This window comes from Neophocaena asiaeorientalis, unplaced genomic scaffold (genome assembly GCF_003031525.2).
Source record: "Neophocaena asiaeorientalis asiaeorientalis breed wild unplaced genomic scaffold, Neophocaena_asiaeorientalis_V1.1 scaffold680, whole genome shotgun sequence".
Taxonomy (NCBI): domain Eukaryota; kingdom Metazoa; phylum Chordata; class Mammalia; order Artiodactyla; family Phocoenidae; genus Neophocaena; species Neophocaena asiaeorientalis.
In genome coordinates this window covers 315,803-332,054 of record NW_020171816.1, presented here as the reverse complement: position 1 = coordinate 332,054, position 16,252 = coordinate 315,803, and the positions used below count along the sequence as shown (strand labels likewise).

The following is a 16,252-nucleotide window of genomic DNA, read 5'->3' as shown; positions in this document are numbered from 1 at the left end:
CATCCCCTCCTCCCTCATCAGGCAGGGACATTGCCCCTGTACCCCTCCCCCAAACATGTTTTTAAATAGTCTCTCACCAGGAAGAAGGGCATCCAATTCTATTTCTGATTCTGGAAAGTGAGGAGGGCCAACATGTTACCATGGCAACCTAGAGAGCCCCTCCCCCAGGCTGAGCCCATTCCCCAGGCTGAGGGCTGTCTGGGATGCAGGGGCCAGGAAGCAACAGGAAGGAGCTCAGTCTGAGGGCGAGGCCATACAGAGGCTCCTCTATGAGGGCAGGTTCCAGCACTGCCTCCCTTCACACTTCACCTGACCCGCTCCCGGCAGGCTTGGGGGAAGGCCCCAAACCCTGTGGAGAGGGTCAGACTTCAGAAGATGGGGACAGTCACCTCACTCTGAGAAACCCTCCTTCCCAGTGGATCAGGCTGGAATCCTCCTACCTAGGAGACCTTGAGGGTGGTGGGCAAGAAGGGCATCAAGAGGAGAGGCACAGAAGGCCCCATTCTACCTCATGACCAGCCAAGTCTCCCAGACTTGCTTCTCCAACACAGACATATTTTGGGCTCTGTTGTGCTCTCAGGTGTCAGCTCTGTCAAGTCCCTGGCCCTGCACTCTTCCAGTCTACCTGCCTTCCCCTCCCTGTACTCTGGGAAGACTCGACATCTCCAAAAATCTAGGATCAAAAGGAGCCTTAGGGACTTCCCTGGTGGCGCAGTGGTTAAGGAATCCGCCTGCCAATGCAGGGGATATGGGTTCGAGCCCTGGTCCAGGAAGGTCCCACGTGCTGCAGAGCAACTAAGCCCGTGCACCACAACTACTGAGCCTGCACTCTAGAGCCCGCGAGCCACAACTACTGAAGCCTGCGTGCCTAGAGCCTGTGCTCCGCAACAAAGAGTAGCCCCCGCCCGTCGCAACTAGAGAAAGCCCACGTGCAGCAACGAAGACCCAACGCAGCCAAAAATAAATAAATAATTAATTAATTAAAAAGGAGCCTTAAAGGGCTCCCAGTGCAGCTAACCACTTGATAATGGAGTGAAAAGCAATGCCTGTTTCCCCAGAGGTTCATCTCTGCCTACTGTCCAAGGGCTCAGACACCAGCCCTCTGTCCCAGAGGCTGCACGTGGGTAGCACTTAGGTCTGTGGAGGGAGGGCACTGCAGGTAGGAGCACAGCCCAAGCAGAGGCAGGCTTCTGAAGAGACCCACAAAGACCTTGTGATCAACACTCTCTGGGTCCTGATGGGAAACCAAAGCCCCCCCAGGAGGAAGGCTATACCCTCTGTCTGTCTCTCAGCTCTATACCCAGCACTCTGTCTGTGTTTTCCTCTCCACCCTGTGAACTCTAACTTCCTGCTTCCCTGGAAGTCTCTCCTGTTCAGGGTGCACCCATTCCACGGAGGCAGCACCATGTTTGAAGGAGCTGGCAGCTTCTCCCTGCCCCGCTGCTTCACCCCAAAGAAAGGCAGTCGCGGTGCAGAAAACCCCGGTCCTAGAGGAAACTATGGCAGGGTGAGGGGTGATAATCCACTCCTCATCTGGGATGTGAAATGCAGAACCTGAGAGTGCAGGAGGACATGGCTTTTGAGCTTTAAGGCACAGGGAAATTTAAATAACAGATGTTTAAACAACCTTCCCTGCAAGCCATGGTGCAGTGACCCCTCTGCTGTGATGTGTTACAGCTTAAAAATAGCCCACAATGAACTGCTCTGAGCTCCAATTGACTCAAGCTTACGTAACTCTGCGTGAAAGATGGCCAGCCGCACCAGCCAGGAGGGAGGACAACAGCACTGGCACCCCCCTGACTGCTGTCCACAGCTGGCTTAGGGGCTGCGGCCAGCTCCTCACCCTCCCTGGGAGCAGCCTCCCATCCAGGAGCCAGCAGCGGGGAGTGGGGGGAGGAGGCAGGACTTCATGCCCGGCAAGAAAAGACCTCCAACCACACCTGTGAAGGGGATGTAAGGAAAGCTGCCCTCCCTCAGGGTCCCTGAGGAACCCGGGCCCAGTGGAGGGTGGGGGTGACTTTACGAACAGATGGCTGGGGCTTCCCTGGTGGCACAGTGGTTGAGAGTCCGCCTGCAGATACAGGGGACACGGGTTCGTGCCCCAGTCCGGGAGGATTCCCACATGCCATGGAGTGGCTGGGTCCATGAGCCATGGCCGCTGAGCCTGCGCGTCCAGAGCCTGTGCTCCGCAACGGGAGAGGCCACAACAGTGAGAGGCCCGCGTACCGCAAAAAAAAAAAAAAAAAAAAGAACAGATGGCTGGACTTCCCTCTTCCTTGGTGGCGCAGTGGTTAAGAATCCGCCTGCCAATGCATGGGACACGGGTTCTATCCCTGGTCCGGGAAGATCCCACATGCTACGGAGCAACTAAGTCCGTGCGCCACAACTACTAAGCCTGAACTCTAGGGCCCTCATGCCGCAACTGCTGAGCCCGTGTGCTGCAACTACTGAAGCCCGTGCACCTAGAGCCCGTGCTCCGCAACAATAGAAGCCACTGTGACGAGAAGCACGTGCACGCGCACCACAATGAAGAGTAGCCCTCCCTCGCCGCAACTAGAGAAAGCCCACGCGCAGCAACGAAGACCCAACGCAGCCAAATATAAATAAATTAAATTTAAAAAAAAAAAAAAAGGAACAGACGGTTGGGTCAGAGAGACCAGGGCAGGAGCCCACGTAGGCAAAGTGACTGGGGCAGCCCAAACAATTCCTTTCACCCTTTGAAGAGGGGCCTCCCCAGCTTGGAGAGACATGTCAGCAGGACCGATGCCTGGCTGAAGCTGTCACTACGGTGGAGCCCAGGGGTGGAGCTGACTCTTTGGGGGTCTCTAAGTTTCCATGGTCCAGGCCGCATGGAGCCGGTCAGGGGGGTGGACTTGTAGCATGAGAGAGGGAGCTCTGGCTTCAAAGCTGATCAAATCCTGTGATCTTGGCCACCAGCTGCTGTTTTTGAGTCCCCTGGCTTCCCTGATGCATTCCCAGATCCCAACTGCCCAGTCCAAGACTGACCACAAGTGTGCAAGTGGCTAAACCAACAAGAAAGGCAACAGACTGGAGAGAAGGCAAGGATGCCCCTGGCTCTCGCGCTCCCTCTGCCTCTGCCCATGCTGAGCCCCAGGGATTCAGCAACTTCCCTCAGCTCCTACCACCTGAGCTCAGAATAGGAACCATCATGGGCCTGGCCCTCAAGCTCCCACAGAGCAACAGTGAGACAGGCGAGGGCCAAATACAAGGGCCCTCCTGCCACCTGCCCAGCAAAGGCTGGCTCTCAGGACCACTAGTGCGTCTGCTTCCCTTCCAAGGTTTGGGCTGCAGGATGCGTGGAGCAGAAATTGTGGGGGAATGGGTAGCTGTGGAGGGACAGGAGCTGGTCCTGGGCTCTCTTGGCATCTAGGCTTATTGGGTTAAAAAATCAACTGGAACAAACCCCAAAAGAATGGAGGGAGAGACTGAGGCTCAACTGGCCCCCCTGTGCCGGATGGGGAATGCTGGGGGTGGTTCATCAAGTCATCCCCGCTCCTCCAGGCCGGAGTAGCTCCACCTCCAAGCTGGTTGGACCCTCACATGGGCAGAACAGAGGCTCTGAGTGAAGAGATGCTTGGTTCCTGGGGTCTTCATGGAGGAGAGTTCTCCAGCCCAGCATGGAGTAAACGGTGTTTTTCATCAGGGCCTGGCAGATATTGGATCAGTGCTCAACTACCGATTCCTGGGGCTGCTTCTCTCTGGGCAGAGGCAATAAGTGTGAGAGGTGCATCCCAGGCTTTCCTGAGTCTCAGACACTCCCAGCAGTGCCCACGTCCCCCAACCCCACCCGGCACTGGAGGGTCCTGCTCTCTCCTACAGGTGCAGGGAGTTAGTTCATGAAATGGCACCAGAGGTGGACCTGGGATCTCATGGGCTGCACCAAGGGAGTGACGGATGAAGCCACTGTCCCAGAAAGTTCTCAGGATTTGAAATGGGGCTGTGTCTAGAGCCTTCAGGTGTGACCCCCTAGAGAGCTTTTGGATCCCTGAGGAAATTCTCTGATAGGCTGGGGCTTTGGCATAAGGGGAATCTCAGACCGGACTCACGGTTCCCTATCAAAGCAGGTCGTTCTACCCCATGCTTGCCCTCCAGGTGCCAGACAACAGCGACACCAGTGGGCAATCAGGAGGATGTGAGTCATCTGCTGCTTCCTCAGCCCCAGCTTCCATCCTGGCCTTCCTCCAGCCTTTATTGGCACCTGCTGGGCCCCAGCCCCACTGGAGATGAGGAGAGGAACTGACACCCGCTCTCCACAGCTCATGATGGCAATGCTGGACTCCCAAAGCCCTGGGAGAAACCCGTGCTTACGCCATCCCACCCTAGTGGCAGGCCCAGGCCCACCAGGGCCACCAGCAACCTTCTCCTTGAACCAACCATTATTCAGGCCTCCCCCAAGGCAAAGGCAGTCCAGCCTTCATTAGCCCTGGAAACCACTCAGAAAACTCCTGGTCCCCCAGCCCACCACAGGACCTAGAACCTATCCTCCCTTCCTCTCCTTCCTGGCGGCCCAGTCAGGAATTGGAACCCTGAAGTAGTTCCAGCTCCCGACACTCCAGATGGACTTAGGACTATCAAGTGGCTCTGAGAAAAGAGTTCAGAGCTTGGGGGCTGCAGCATCAGGGAGAGGGGGTGCAGCTGTGGCAAGCACCTGCTTAACTGTGTCCCCTCCCTGGAGAATCCTGGCCCTGGAGGCCCTTGGCCCAGAAACAGGCCCAAAGCCCCACATTCTGGCTACACAGGAAACCTGACATCCCCTGAGCTTCTTCCATCTCCATTCTCCAGGACTCCTCTCCTTGCTAAGCTTCCCTCCCATCCAGAGACCCCCTTCTCTCTGAGTCCCTCTCTTATGAACAGAGAAGCCCATGGTCCATAAGCTGCAGAGGCCCAGTGGGGAAGGAGCCTCAGTTCAGCTTCAGTGAAGCCTCTGAGCCTTCTTCTCACTCCCCACCCAGCTCCAAGCCCCGGGTGACCCTTAGATCCCCAAGATGAGGTTAGGGCACAAGGACTACTAGTTGGAGGGATGGAGACAGTCCTTTCCAACTGGTACGGGGACCACAGCTGTGGGAGTGCTCCAGGACATTCCACTCACCTCTCTCCCAGCCTCAGGGATGACACAATGGGGGAGAGAGAGCCCAAGGGTCCCTGGCAGAGCATGCAAGGCTACAACCTCCTCTGTGCCTGCACTCACTGGCATCAGAGGTGTAGGGGTAAACAGGCAGATGGAGTCCATCTCTTCCCCTCTCCAGCTCATAGGGCCCTGATCTTCAGACCCTTGCACTTGAGCGTGAGAGTCTCCTTTTAAGCTTTACCCCTGTCCTCAGAGTCCTTTGGGTCCCCATATTTGGGCCTCCCTCTGGCCTGAGGTGACAGAGTAGGCAACAGATGGGTAGAAAACAGCTAGGCAGCTCCAGTCCCAAGGAGACCCCCACTCTGCTTACCAGGGAGCTCTTGCCTAAACCCAGGGTTCCATGCATGGCAGGGCAAAGAGCTGGGGACTCAAAGGGAAGGGAGCCTACGCCCTTTAGCGTGAGCCAGGGTCTCCCAACTAATGAGATAGAGGCCATGGGGGACCCGAGCAAGAGAGAGGAACCAGGACTTCCCTGGTAGCACAGTGGTTAAGACTCCATGCTCCCAATGCAGCGGGCCCGGGTTCGATCCCTGGTCAGGGAACTAGATCCCATGTGCATGCCACAACTAAGAGTTTGCATGCCACAACTAATGAGCCTGCGTGCCGCAACTAAGGAGCCTGCCTGCTGCAACTAAGACCCGGCACAACCAAACAAATAAATAAATAAATATTTTTTTAAAAAAGAGAGAGAGAGAGGAACCGCCATAGTGCATGTCCCGGGCTCAGTCACCCTGATACTCCAGTTATCCACATGAGCAGAGGCCAGCGACCCCCTCAGCATTGAGGGCACGGGGGAGGGATAGTACAAGGAGGAAGCTGTTCTCCTTCTCTGGTGGAGCCTGCCCCTCTAGTGGGTATTGTACAGTGGCCTTGACGAGTATAAATAGCCTAAGCAGTCTGCACCTTGAAGCTGGTGCCTTGAAAGTGTGGAGCTGAGTCCTTGCTGCTGGCTCATCTCTTTCAAGGCTGCAAGAGCAATGCTGGCAGGATTGGGGGGAAGGGGAGCAAGTCTCCATGACTTATCAGTGGCGGGGGGGTGTCGGGGGGAGTTGGGGCAAGGCCGCAGGTAGAGCAGGGAGCCCTGGAGTGGGGTTAGGGCCTGGGGAATGGGGCAGGCAGACTGGGCAATAGGAGAAGCCAACCTGGCTGCTGCTTATCTGGGTATTCAACCCACCCCTCTCGGTTCCATCCAAAAGCCCCCAGGACCCTGTAACCTGGATTTGGGCCTGGCCTCCCCTTCCTGTTCTCTGGAGCCTTCTTGCTGACTCAACCCCTTTCCAGCCTCAGGGTATTTGCATGTGCTGTTCATAAAGTCTCAGCAAAAATGTCACCTCCTGGGGTGGTTTCCCTTACCTCTCTATTCATCTATCTAAGGCTGTCCTCCATTCCCTCAAAGCCGCCTGTCTTTTTCTTCCATAGCACTTACCACAATTTGTAATTAAATATTTATTTGTTCATTTACTGATCTAAGGGCCAGTGGTCACCACTGAGTCCCCTGTGCCCAGCAGCCAGTTACACAGCAGACACTCCATAAATACTCACTGCATCAAGGATCCTGTCACTGGCCCCCAATGGGGAGTGAGAGACCAATGTGCCTTGTAGCCCTCCTGTGCCCCTGAAGGTTAAGGGGCAGGGACAGGGCAGAGGCCAGCCCAGAGGCAGCTTGGGGTTAACTCCCACCGCTATGCAGGTTCAACCCCCCAATGCCTGCCTGGGGCTGAGGTCACGTGGACTTTGGTGGCTCTGAGAGGGGCCGGGCCACCTATACTCCTGTGCACTGGTGGGGATGGTGACTATTCCGAGGGCATTTCTGCCTTGTCCGGGGCACCAGGGCCCACGTTCACGTAGGCCACAGGCAGCTGCACGTAGTGGTCCCCTTGCAGCGCGGCCACCAAGCGTTCCACGTCCCCTGCCAGTGCTCCAAAGGTGGGTCGTGCTGCAGGGTCTGCAGCCCAGCAGTGCTGCATTACTGCGTACCTAGCAGGTAGAGGAAAACATGAGGGGCACCGTGCACCCCTACCCAGAGATTCTGTGTTATCCACCTGCTGTTAGCCCCCTGGCAGGCCACATGGGATGGAGAGCGGGTGACAGGGCCCGGTGCCTTGCATCAGCCAATTAGGGGCAGCTCTTCTCGACTGCCTTCCCACCCTGGCAGAGGTCAAATTGCCTCAGGGCTGAGAGGCTGGATTCCTGTGTCCTGTGACCTGGGTTATGTGATCTTGAGCAAGTTCCTTAACCTGTGTGTGCCTCTGGAGTCTTCTCTGATCACAGAGCTATTGGGGCATAAAGTGAGAGGATTCCTGTGAAGTTCTTAGCTTAGGGCCCGGCTCACAAGCTATCATGGTTATCATCACGTCTTCCAGGAAGGAAGCCCAGGTCCAGTGAAATGGGGATTAAAAGCCCTGAGATGTGTGGGGCAGCTCATGGCACCATGGATTCCAAGCAGAGTTTCTCTAGGTTTGTCTGTTGGGTCCTAACACATGACCCTTTATCTTGGAAATGTCATCCCTGCCTTAAATGATACTAAAAGTGACCTACACACAATAATTTCATATAATTCTCAGACCTCTGAGGGTGGTACTGTTATCATTCCAACTTTGCAGATGAGGAAACTGAAGCCCAGAGAGAAGGGACTTCCCCTGGTATGGAGGATGCTATGGTATGCCACCCAGTTTCCCCCCTTCATTCTCCCTGTGACTTCTGATGGCTCTTGGCTGAGGCCCCCTCTAGGAACTGGCCTAGGCAGAAAAGAAATGCCTCCTCCAAGCTCACACTCCTTCCTCAGGGACATCTGTAAGCAGGGACTAATGGATGTCTGGAGCAAAGACCTGGGCCCCTTGGTCTCAATTTCAGAAAACTCTGAAGGGCCATCCCAATTCCAGAGGTCCCCAGGGGATGGACTGCAGCCTTTGCTGCATCTGCATCACAGCCCAGCTTCTCCCCCTACCTAGTCCTGCTTCCCTCACCCCTAACCTACCAATAAACCCCCTGCATGTAAACCTCCATCTCAGAGTCTGTTTCAGGGAGCCTGACCTGGAGGCAGATAGGCAGTGAAGTTAATTTCCCTTACTTTGAACCGGGTTCATTAGTGAAATCAATAATAAAAAGCAAAATCAAGGCAGGCAGGGCTGTGAGGAAGGGTGACTCATACCCTTCTGGAGCACAAGCTGAGTGAGACAGTAATCATCAACCACCTTTACCTATGACCTGGCTTTTCCTGTTCTAACCTCAAAGACCTCAGCACAGCTAAGGCATGCATGCTGCTTATGAAGCTGAACCACGTGACAGGCACTGATGAAACACAGCTGCTGCCATGCCTCTGGGAACAGGGAATCTGAAACTATATCCAATGAAGAAAACATTCTGATCTGGAGACGTGGAGGGGGCTAGTGTGAGAGCTAATGGAACCTTTCCTTGAGGTTAAGTAAGTGGAATAAATGGAAAACAGCCCCTCTTGGCGTGGTGAGGGGAGAAGAGTGCTGGGAAATCAAATCACTGGCCTCAACCCAGACTCTGAGTTGGGAATGGTGTTACCATGGCAACCATGATATCCCTCCAGCACCAAGCCTCAAACGGTGGTGGAACCACAGATGAGGAAACTGAGGTCCAGAGAGGGTCCCTTTCTAGGTCAACCAGAGAATCAGAGAGCCAGGCAAGAACTCTGTCTCTGGCCCCCCCTCCCCTCCTTGTCTCTGGGGCCCAGCTCCCTCCCCATCGCCATTTCCACATACTCACAGAGAATCAGGGCAGTACTCAGGCTGGGGCAGGCGCCGACCCTGGGCCAGGAAATGCATGAGGTCAAAAGGGTCGATGTGGGGGTACGGTGGGGCACCCCGTGTCAGCAGTTCCCATAAGAGGACACCAAACGACCACTGTGGGAGGGGACAGGTGAAGGGACTCAGCTCTCGCCCTGGCGGGACAGGTGGGCCCCCCCCAGGTCCTCTACCTCCCAGAGCCCTCTAGCTGGAAATGAGGGGCTCAACCCCCCCAGTCAGAGCCCATTCCTCAATACCTCAAAAGCATTTCCCTCTGTCCCCGCCCACCACCAGAGCCGTCCAGAGCTGGGGCTGGGCAGGGCCTGGATTGTCTGTGAGAAGCCAATGAGTTCACAGCCTCCTCTTGCCCTGACACCTGCCCAGAGGTGGGCGAATGGGCTGTGGGGCTGCCCAGCGTGGGGATTCCCCGGGCTCATCACCATCCGGAGATCAATGGGCAAGGCCAAGTGTTCTCTGAGGCCGTGTGGACTCTGGGGCAGGTGGGGCCTAACCACGTCGGACTTGGTGGTGAATCTGTAGGTCTGCAGGCTCTCTAGCGCCATCCATTTGACAGGTAGGCGAGCATGGCGGCGCTGTTGGACACTGTAGTACTCCTTGTCCAGGACATCGCGGGCCAGACCAAAGTCAGCCACCTTGACTGTGAATGACTCATCCAGCCTGGGAGGGGAGAATCACACTCAGGACGGGCCCCCACCAGGCCCTGAACCCACCTGTTTCAGGCCCTTACAAGGTTTCTGAGCCACAGTGTCCGACTCAAGCCTGCATTGGACAGACAGGAAAACTGAAGCCCAGAGAGGGAAGGACATGCCCAGGGCTGCACAGCAAGGACTGGAGCATGGGCCTTCCCTGAGGCACCTTTAGCTGCACGTCCTGATGCTCTGCCCCTTAGCTTCACCCCAACTTCACTCTGGCTGCTCACATGCAGTTCCGAGCAGCCAGGTCCCGGTGCACAAACTTCTGCTCTGCCAGGTACGCCATGCCACGGGCCACCTGCAGGCCGAAGCTGATGAGGTCCTTCACTGTGGGGTTCTGGGGGCACAGGTGGGTCAGTAGGCGAGGACGGAGCAGCTCCATCCCCAGCTGTTGCCCAAGCCCCCCAATCCAGGGCCAGCTGAGCACTGACCCGCTGGGGTGAGCGGATGAATTGGAGCAGGTCTCCGTGGCGCATATAGGGCAGCAGCACGCGGGGCAGCCCTTCAGGCGGCAGCACGATACCAATAAGAGCCATCACATTTGGGTGGTGCAGACTGCGCATGAGCAGCCCCTCACGCAGGAAGGCCTCCACCTCCTGCACCTCCGTGATGCCTGCAGAGAGGCTGGAGTCAGGCCCAGGGCAGGGAGGCCCTTTACAAGGGTCAGATGGGGAAACAGAGAAGAAAGGTCTCCTGCTCAAGGTCACTCAGCGCAGTGGTAGCACAGCAGGGACGAGTATCCTCCCAGCCTCTGCTCCACTTACGACTCAGCGACTTGATGGCACAGTGGATTTGATTCTGGGCCTCATCTGTGTATTCTCCATGGTAAACAACTCCAAAGTGACCTGATGAGGGAGAGACAGTGAGAGGGGGCCCAGTGCCCAGGGCTCACACCACACCCTCCCACTGGCAACCAGACCTCAGAGCCCCAACTGGCCAACCTGACATTAAAGACAAGCAGCAGCTTCATGATGGCAGAGCCTGCAGCCCTCCCACACCCACTTAATCTGCACCAGAACTCACGGAAGACAGAATTCCTATTTCACAGATGAGCAAATGGAGGCTCAGAGTCCTGCCCAACTATCCCTTGAGCCCCAACCCCACCTGGCCTGGCCCCCATACCTTTGCCAATGACTCGGTCAGTGTGGGTGACTACCCGCTCGTGGGGAATCAGTACATCCTTGACCTCGGCCAGGAGTGCAGAGTTCAGGTCCCCAAGCTGGATGGACTCTTTCCGCAGCAGTGGGACATGGGACCCATCCCCGTTGCCTGAGAAGGATGCTCTGTGGACCTGAGTGGTGGAATCCTGGCCATCAATGGCAGGGGCTGCTGAGGAAGAGAGGGAATGAGGGGCTGGTGGACCAGAGAGTATGGTCCCAGCTTCTAGCACCTCCACCATCTCACCAAGGCCATTTCTATAGTCAGAGCTTGAGCGGAGCAGAGGCAGAGGCATGGCTCCAGTGGTCCGGTCCAGGGATGCCAAGTCATCCAGGTTCGGAGAAAGGACTGTGGAAAAATGGTTCCTGGTAGCCAGCCACTCCAAGCTCCTAGAGGCTGACCCCTACCCAGAAGGTGTGGGCAGACCCCTAAGGCCTGGGCAGAGAGAGGATATAGGGACTTGGAGATGTCAGAGTTTGGGGGTGGGGTTGGATCAGGATGGGAGTGAAGAGCTCACCTAGCTGTTTTCTCTGGTGGTAACTGAAGACCAGTATGGTGGCCAGTACAGCCACAAGCAGGAGCAGGGCCAGTAGGACACCGAGGAGTGTTCTCTGTGGGACCCCTTCCAGACCTGGCCGCACTACCTTGCCCAGGATGTGACACCCACCATCCACGCAGACCTGGAGGCAGGTGGCAGCTCAGGCCCAGCCTGTAGGTCCTCAACCCATGTTTCCCATAGAGGGCCAGCTGAGCTGCCTACCTGCAGTGGAGCACCGTCCTTGCCAAGTTGCAGGGAGGGGGGAAGGGGGCAGACAATCACATCCCCCCGCAGCTCATGCTGGCAGCTCTCACCACCCACGGTCACGTTCACATCCACACAATCAGCCACAGCGCCCAGCCCAATGTACTGCAGAGACAGTCATGAGGGCTGGCCATTGCCCCCATCTCTTTCGGGCAGGCTGCAGCCTTAACGCTCCAGTCTCCACCCCCTATCCTCCCCACTTACCTCAAACTTAACGGCATACTCCTCAGGCTTCAGTGCGACCAGGTCCATGCTGGGTGGGTGGGGTGGGGGCAGGAAGCGAAAGCCAGGCAGTGTGAAGCCAGCAGCTCCATCCCCCTGGGCACTCAGGTTCCCCGTCACCCACCCCTGTGGTCCTCGGACCACGTATTCGGGCAGGCGGCACCAGTGCTGCTCCGGGAGCTGCCCCTCACACTGCTGGGTCCATGCGAGAGTGGTTAGCCCGGTACACCACCTACAGCCACCCCAGACCCCTCAGCCCAGCATGGGCTGGGGCTGGAACTCAGGGGACTGGTGTGGCCTTCCTCCCTCCTGGCCAGTGCCCACTCGGCAGCTACCAGTGCCCACTCACCTTGTTCTCCACTGCCCTGCGCCCATCATGGAATGACAGCACGAGGTGCCACACTGAAGTCAGATGCTGGCCATGGATGGTGACGTGGGAACCACTGTGGAGGAGAGCAGGGTGGTGGACTTGGGGTGCTCTCCGAGGCTGGATCCCTCATTCTTAGGAGACCAGAGTGGGCAAGGAGGTGGCACTTACGTGTAGCCACAGTTGGGGCTGATACCCAGCATGATGGGGTCTTCCTGATAGTGGAAGTTCCAGGAGCCAGGCACTTCGGCGCCCCCCACCTGCAGGCGAATGGGAACGCGGGCGGTAGCAGCCCCGGGGGGTGTGGTACATAAAAGTTGCCCCTCGCTGACCCTGCAGAACAGGGGGATTAGGCTCAGGGGCACCCTCCATGTGATGGCTAGGCCCGACTCCTCCAGGAGCCTGCTGACCCCTCCCAATTCCTCTGTTGGTCATCTCCTCAACTTGCCCATACTCCATGGGTCTGTCTGAAGATAGGGTGGTCCCAGAAAGGCCTCCAAGAAGTCAGGGAGGGAACAGTTTCCCCCCACAGCCTTGGCTGCAGCCAGTGGACTCTGTAATGGGCTCTCTTGCCATCCCAAACCACCTCTGGGCTGGAGGGAGCAGAAGACACTTCTTCCTGGACCTGTTCCCTACACTGAGTGACTGAGCCCTCCTCCCCCTGCCCTGTCGGGGATTCAAGCCCCACCTGGTGAGGGCTCCCCTATGTGGGACCCTGTGGCCTCCCATCCCCTTTCCCACTGGCACTTACCGTTTCAGCAGGCACTCAGTCCCATTGACCAGCACAGCCCGGCTGGTGCCAACAGACAGGCCTTGGCCTTCAAGGGTGAGGCAGGTACCCCCTGCCCGTGGACCAAAGAGGGGTTGTACTGCTGTCAGCACAGGTTCCTAAGAGGGCATGGAGGTGGCTTAGCTTGGAGCAGGAGGCACTCCACTCTAGACTCTTCCCTGCCCGAACTGCACAGTTGGCCAAGGGCACAAACAAGGAAAAGTGGCCTCACCATGAAAGAGAAACCTCGCAGCATGGAGGTGCCATCTACCCGGAAGTGCTTGCCCAGTGGCATGTTGGTCACAGTGAGGCTGACGTTGGCAGGCCCGGCTTCCTGCGTGCCCAAGGGCTCCAGTTCACACTCAAGCTCCTCTACAAAGTCCTTCCGGGGTACTTGGCTGGGACATCAGGGGAACTCAAGGTCAGCCAGGGGTCACACAGGCCTGGTTGCATGCCCACCACAAATCACAGGCCTCATCTGAGCTTGAAGATAGCATCTCTCTAGCCATGGCTTCATCTAGGGTCGGCAGGATCTGACGGGGAAGGGACTAGCTTTGCCATGACTCAACAGACAGGTAGGGCATATGTAGGCTCAAGAAGGGACAGAGATGTCCCCCCAGACAGAAAGCAACCAGAGCTACTACAGCTTGCCTCATACCTCCTTGCCCCATACAAGCAGAGGACAGGGTTTCACAGGGAAGGGGCTGCTTGGTTATCCCCATCAGGGATAGAAAGGGCAGGGACCAAGTCGTACCTGAGGTTTGAGTTGCCTTTGAGCAGCAGTCGGCAGGGACTTTGACCCACAGTGACCTGATGGGTGCCCTCAGGCACCAGACCCGGAGGATGCAGGTAGAAGTTGGAGCCACACAGGGTCAGTCTTGTGCTGCCCCTTAGGGGTCCACTGTGGGGGCTGAACTGAGAGGGGAGGAGAAGATAGCCTGAGTCCCTTTATGGGTCAGGACTCTCAGCCCTGTTTGCTTTTTCCCTAAGTTTTCTGCCACACTCCTTGCCTGCCCCACACTCCAGTCACTCTAGGTCACTTGCTTGTCCTCACTCAATACTTTTCTGCCTCTAAGTCTTTGCATGTGCCATCCCCTCTGCCAAGAATACCCTCCTTGGGACTTCCCTGGTGGCACAGTGGTTAAGAATCCGTCTGCCAATTCAGGAGACACGGGTTCAATCCCTGGTCCGGGAAGATCCCACACACCGCGGAGCAACTAAGCCCGTGCGCCACAACTCCTGAGCCTGCGCTCTAGAGCCCGTGAGCCACAACTACTGAAGCCCGCGCGCCTCGAGCCCATGCTCCGCGACAAGAGAAACTACCGCAATGAGAAGCACATGCACCGAAATGAAGAGTAGCCCCCGCTCACCGCAACTAGAGAAAGCCCATGCGCAGCAACGAAGACCCAAGCCAATGCAGCCAAAATAAATAAATAAATAAATTTATTAAAAATTAAAAGAAAAGAGTGTTCTCCTTGTAAACACTGAAGACATCCCAGGCCTGAGGAAGATCATGGTTAAGACCTGCTGACCTCCACCCCAGGCCCGGTTTGTCCCACACTTACCTGTGCCCTGCCAGGCAAGCCATACCTTAGTAAGCTTGGGTGGGCAATGGTCCTGTTGCCAGGAGCCAGGACACTCCTTCTGCCGGCCACACATGCCCCCACACCATCCACAGCCCATGAAACGCTGTGCCCACAGGCAACGCCCACAGGTGAGAAAGTGGTGGCAGCCAGGGCCCTGGATAGGTACCTGGAAGACCTTGGACAAACAGGTGGCTTAGGGGTGGCTGAAGGGGGGAGACTAAGCCCCTTAGAACCCCTGGTCCTACTGTAGATCAGGGTGGGGGGACCTGTGTGTCAATGCCTCCTTGGATCTGATGGAGAAGCTGTGCTCCCAACAGCCCAGCCCCAGGCCCTACCCTGCCCACCTTACCTGGTCCCCAGAGGCAAAGAGCAGGTGGTCCCCAAGGCGACTGACATCCCGATGCACAGGCTGCCCATTGCTGCCCAGTGAGAAGTTGGACACGTACAGCAAGTAGTTGAGAGACCTGGCCAGCTCCACCTGGGACAGGTCGGCTGTGAGCAAAATGGGGACAGGGATCCCGGGACAAGGGGCCGTGGAGATGAGGGACCTACCTGCAGGATGCGCCCATCGGCTGTGCCCATGTGGGCCACTGTGACATTGTCGAGACGTGTCACGTGCAATGCAGTGACCTGCGCTGGTCCTAACAGCCCGTTGAATAGGTCCACCCGTAAGAGGCTGCTGCTGACCAGCAGAGGGAAGTGGCGGCAGCTGGTTTTGGGGCTGGGAACCACCAGGCCAGGCTGGGGAGGGTCAGGGAAGGAGTCAGGGCTCATCTCCATGAACTGACCCCTTGGGGCTTCTGTCAGTGACCACAGCAGCCTAAACTCCCACCCCTCACCTGGCCTGGCTGGAGAAGGCCCCAGTCCTGCCAGTTACCCCACTGCCTCCATGGGGCTCTCAGATGTAGCAAGGCCAGGGAAGAAGGCCAAGGCTGGAATGCTGGCTCCCCCTACGCCTTGCCCTACCCTGCCATGGCCATTCTGATAATGAGCTACTGAGTTTTACAGAGCCAACCCCATTCTGTCCTCACAGCCACGCTGTAGAGTGGGTTCTCTCATCACCCCCATTTTATAGATAAGGAAACTGGCTCAGAGAGGTTTGCTCACATGTCAAAGGCCTTATCGCCTCTCAGAAGACGAACCAGGTCGGAAGTCTGAGTTCCTGACCAGAGTCCTCTCCTGCCCCCTCCTGGTCCTGCCCTGCACCTCAACAAACCCTGTCCCCTCTTCAGCCTTCAGTCTCTCCACCTGCTTAAGGGGCTGAACTCTGAGGTTAACTGGCCAGCACAGGGTTGGTGACGTCGTCCTTCCCCCTGAGACGCCAAAGGTCTTTCTGTACCTCCAGCTGCTACCTGTACTTCCTTCAGGGTACAGGAGGGATAAACCAAGGCCTGAAGGCCCGGGTAAGAGAAGACACTAATTTCTCCCCTGCTCTTAGCAGGTGGGTCTTTGGGGGACACTCAGTGCCCCAGTGCAGAGCTGTGGAAGCTTCTGAGAAACGAGGCAGTGAGGGGATGGATGCAGGGTATTGGAGCTGGGTGCAAGGTGGAGGCAGGGCTCTGTAGCCCAGTAGCTTGGGACCCTCCCTTGCCAGCCCTAAGGGTACTCCTCAAGGCTGATGGAAGGCCCCTATCAGACTAAGTATGCTTTACTCAGTCCTGAGACCTCAGTGCTGATTATAAGTCTTGGGAACAAGACCTCAGCATAGAGCTGGGCTCTGAAACTCCACAC

General features: G+C 56.9%; 1 protein-coding gene across 1 annotated transcript in view; it reads right to left on the bottom strand.

Annotated features, from left to right (window-relative positions):
• Positions 1-6,610: 6,610 nt before the first annotated feature.
• The window catches only part of MST1R (macrophage stimulating 1 receptor), a 14,121-nt gene continuing 4,479 nt past the window's right edge, over positions 6,611-16,252 (bottom strand). The window contains exons 4-22 of the mRNA XM_024737317.1: positions 15,074-15,262; positions 14,871-14,999; positions 14,526-14,696; positions 13,690-13,850; positions 13,168-13,333; positions 12,918-13,054; positions 12,338-12,499; positions 12,149-12,242; positions 11,782-11,991; positions 11,536-11,682; positions 11,293-11,455; positions 11,022-11,123; positions 10,740-10,946; positions 10,382-10,462; positions 10,049-10,230; positions 9,845-9,954; positions 9,417-9,582; positions 8,885-9,021; positions 6,611-7,126 (exon numbers count right to left, since the gene is read on the bottom strand). Of these exons, the coding sequence (XP_024593085.1) occupies positions 6,943-7,126; positions 8,885-9,021; positions 9,417-9,582; positions 9,845-9,954; positions 10,049-10,230; positions 10,382-10,462; positions 10,740-10,946; positions 11,022-11,123; positions 11,293-11,455; positions 11,536-11,682; positions 11,782-11,991; positions 12,149-12,242; positions 12,338-12,499; positions 12,918-13,054; positions 13,168-13,333; positions 13,690-13,850; positions 14,526-14,696; positions 14,871-14,999; positions 15,074-15,262 (2,898 nt within the window). The 3' untranslated portion in view covers positions 6,611-6,942. The remainder of the gene's footprint in view (positions 7,127-8,884; positions 9,022-9,416; positions 9,583-9,844; positions 9,955-10,048; positions 10,231-10,381; positions 10,463-10,739; positions 10,947-11,021; positions 11,124-11,292; positions 11,456-11,535; positions 11,683-11,781; positions 11,992-12,148; positions 12,243-12,337; positions 12,500-12,917; positions 13,055-13,167; positions 13,334-13,689; positions 13,851-14,525; positions 14,697-14,870; positions 15,000-15,073; positions 15,263-16,252) is intronic.